General features: G+C 62.2%; 1 protein-coding gene across 1 annotated transcript; it reads right to left on the bottom strand.

The window, feature by feature from the left end:
• Positions 1 to 607: 607 nt before the first annotated feature.
• On the bottom strand, positions 608 to 1,872 carry LOC118575282 (translation initiation factor IF-2-like). The gene is made up of 3 exons (XM_036175897.1): positions 1,519 to 1,872; positions 964 to 1,483; positions 608 to 702 (listed from the first exon to the last, which is right to left on the bottom strand). Exons 1-3 carry the CDS (start codon positions 1,855 to 1,857, stop codon positions 692 to 694), a joined length of 870 nt encoding a protein of 289 aa, XP_036031790.1. The 5' UTR covers positions 1,858 to 1,872; the 3' UTR covers positions 608 to 691.
• Between the last annotated feature and the right edge of the window lie 468 nt (positions 1,873 to 2,340).

The following is a 2,340-nucleotide window of genomic DNA, read 5'->3' on the forward strand; positions in this document are numbered from 1 at the left end:
AAGGGGCAGGAGTCCATCCTCCCTTCCTGTGTTCACCTGGCTCTCTCCCTTTCCTCTGGACTCCTCCTCCTCCAACTCTGTGTCCCCCATCTCCTGATGTCTAGCCACCAGTCCTGACACATACACACACTCACACACACACACACACACACACACACACACACACACGGCCCCTCCTCTCAAGCCTTTCTTCTGCCTTTTGAGCTTTCTTCACCGTTCTTAGTTATATATCCTCTGGCCTCTTTCTCTTTGGTTTGGTAAGGTTTGGTTAGGACTTAAGGCCTCAGTACCTACTGCTTTTGCCCTCCTGGATCTTGCTGCAACACTGTTTAGACCCAGCTGCTACAGAATTTTAGTTGATGCTCCTGCCTCTGCCCCCACTGCCTGCCGGGATTACAAGTGGGAGACCCTATTTTACCCACTCCCCATTTTTCTCTTTGGGAAATCACCCTCTCCTTGGCTGTCTCTGTCTGTCTCTGTCTGTCTGTCTCTGTCTCTCTCTCTGTCTCTCTCTGTCTCTCTCTCTCTCTCTCGCACACACAAACACACACACACACACTGACTCTCTCAGTCTGCCTCGCTGTCTCTCTGTCTGTGTCTCCTCCTTTTCTTTCTCTTGTTTCCTGACTTCCCTTTTACTTCTGATTTCTTTTCTTGCCGAAATGGTCATCCCAACTCTTCCATGGTGTGGTCAGTCCAAGCCTGTGGTCGAGAGGCAGTTGAGATAGAGGTGTTCAGCATCCAATGAATATAGAAACGAAAATGACAATACAAAAGAAGGGCTGGTTTTAGAGACGAGTGGGGGTAGAACAAGGTGCCCCGGGTGGGCTTCTCTGAAGACGCCCCTTGGATGGCGGTGGGTGGGGAGGAAGTCCCCGTGTTGTGCTTGGGGTCTTGGGCATGGGCCTTGTGGGGCCAGGAGGCCTTCCCCGCTCCGGTTCCCCCCCAAAACCTCCTGCTAACCTGGAGATATCTGGCAGGAGAGGGTCGTGCGGGTAGGCGTGCGGGAGAGAGCGAGCCCTGTCCTCGCTCCATCGAGTGTCACGGGGTGCTCGCTCGCTCGCCCGCTCGCTCGCCTGGCCGTCCCTAGCAGGGTGTCCGGGTGCAGGGCACCCACCCACTCGCCCACCCCCGGATAGGTCCTCGCAGCCCTGCATCCGTGCATCCCTGCATCCCTGCAGCCACTATGTGTCTGGTGGTAGTCCTGAAGGCCCGGGGGTCCTGGGAAGCGATAGTTCGGGGTCCGGGGTGTTGCCGCCGAGCCTCCGTGCTCCCCGGAGAAGGTGTGGAGGGCTAAGGTCAGGGGTCCGGGGCGGGTGGGTGTCGAGGCCTTGCCGGGCCGAGGGCCGGTGGCGAAGAAGGCCGGCGACGGTCCCGAGGTGGAGGCCTGGGTTTGGCTGTGGCTGAGTCCCCGGGGAGGAGCGGGCGTTGGGAGGGGAGCGAAGGGAGGCGAGTGGCGGCGCGTCGGGCAGTGGGTGGACGGACGGACGGCTCCCTGGTCGGGCAGTGGGTGGACGGGGAGTGCGGGGCGCTGTTGGGCGGCGAGTGTGGGTTCCCGGTGCGAGCGGCAGGGGTCGCCCTGGCGCCGGCGTCCCGGGCGAGGCAGTGAGCCGAGAGGGGGCGCCGGGTGTAGGGCGTCCGTCCGGAGGGTCGGGGAGGTGGTGTGGGTGCGTGCGTGTGTGTTTGCGTTTGGTGTGTTGCGTGCAAGGCTGGAGCGAGTGGTGTTTGTTGTGAGAGGAGTGTAGGAGGGTTGTTTGGGGTGTGTGTGATGAGCGCGCTGTGAGTGTCCCGGGTGTGAGAGCAGGGCTGGGGGCGGTGTGTTGTGGGTAGGGGGCGTGTGTTGTGGGATTGCGTCATCGTACGGACGGTTCGAGTAGGTCTGAATCGCGGCGGGCTCTCGCCGGTTGTGGTGGCGCACGCCGGTAGGATTTGCTGAAGGAGGCGGAGGCAGGAGGATCACGAGTTCGAGGCCAGCCTGGGCTACACAGTTTTTGCTCCTCCACGCCGCCCCGCTTCTTTGCCACAACTCTCCGGCCTCTGCCCATCGCCGCACTCACGCACGCAGCCGCGGCCCCTCTCTTTCTTCTCACGCCCGCACCCTCCTGCACACTCCCGTCACCCTCACCCAACAACGCACCGCACCCTCACCGACAAAGCCGCTCCGGACACGCACGCGGACCACAGCCTCCTCCGCCCTCCCTGCCTCCCCACGCTCTACACACCTGCCCGCCCCCGGGACACCCCGCCCTCACCTGCACGCCTCTCTCCGCCCAGCCTCTTCCGACCCCGGGACACCCCGGGACACCCCAGATACCCCAGACACCACAGAACACCCCCGGA

Source organism: Onychomys torridus, unplaced genomic scaffold, assembly GCF_903995425.1.
Source record: "Onychomys torridus unplaced genomic scaffold, mOncTor1.1, whole genome shotgun sequence".
In the NCBI taxonomy this organism is placed as follows: Eukaryota; Metazoa; Chordata; class Mammalia; order Rodentia; family Cricetidae; genus Onychomys; species Onychomys torridus.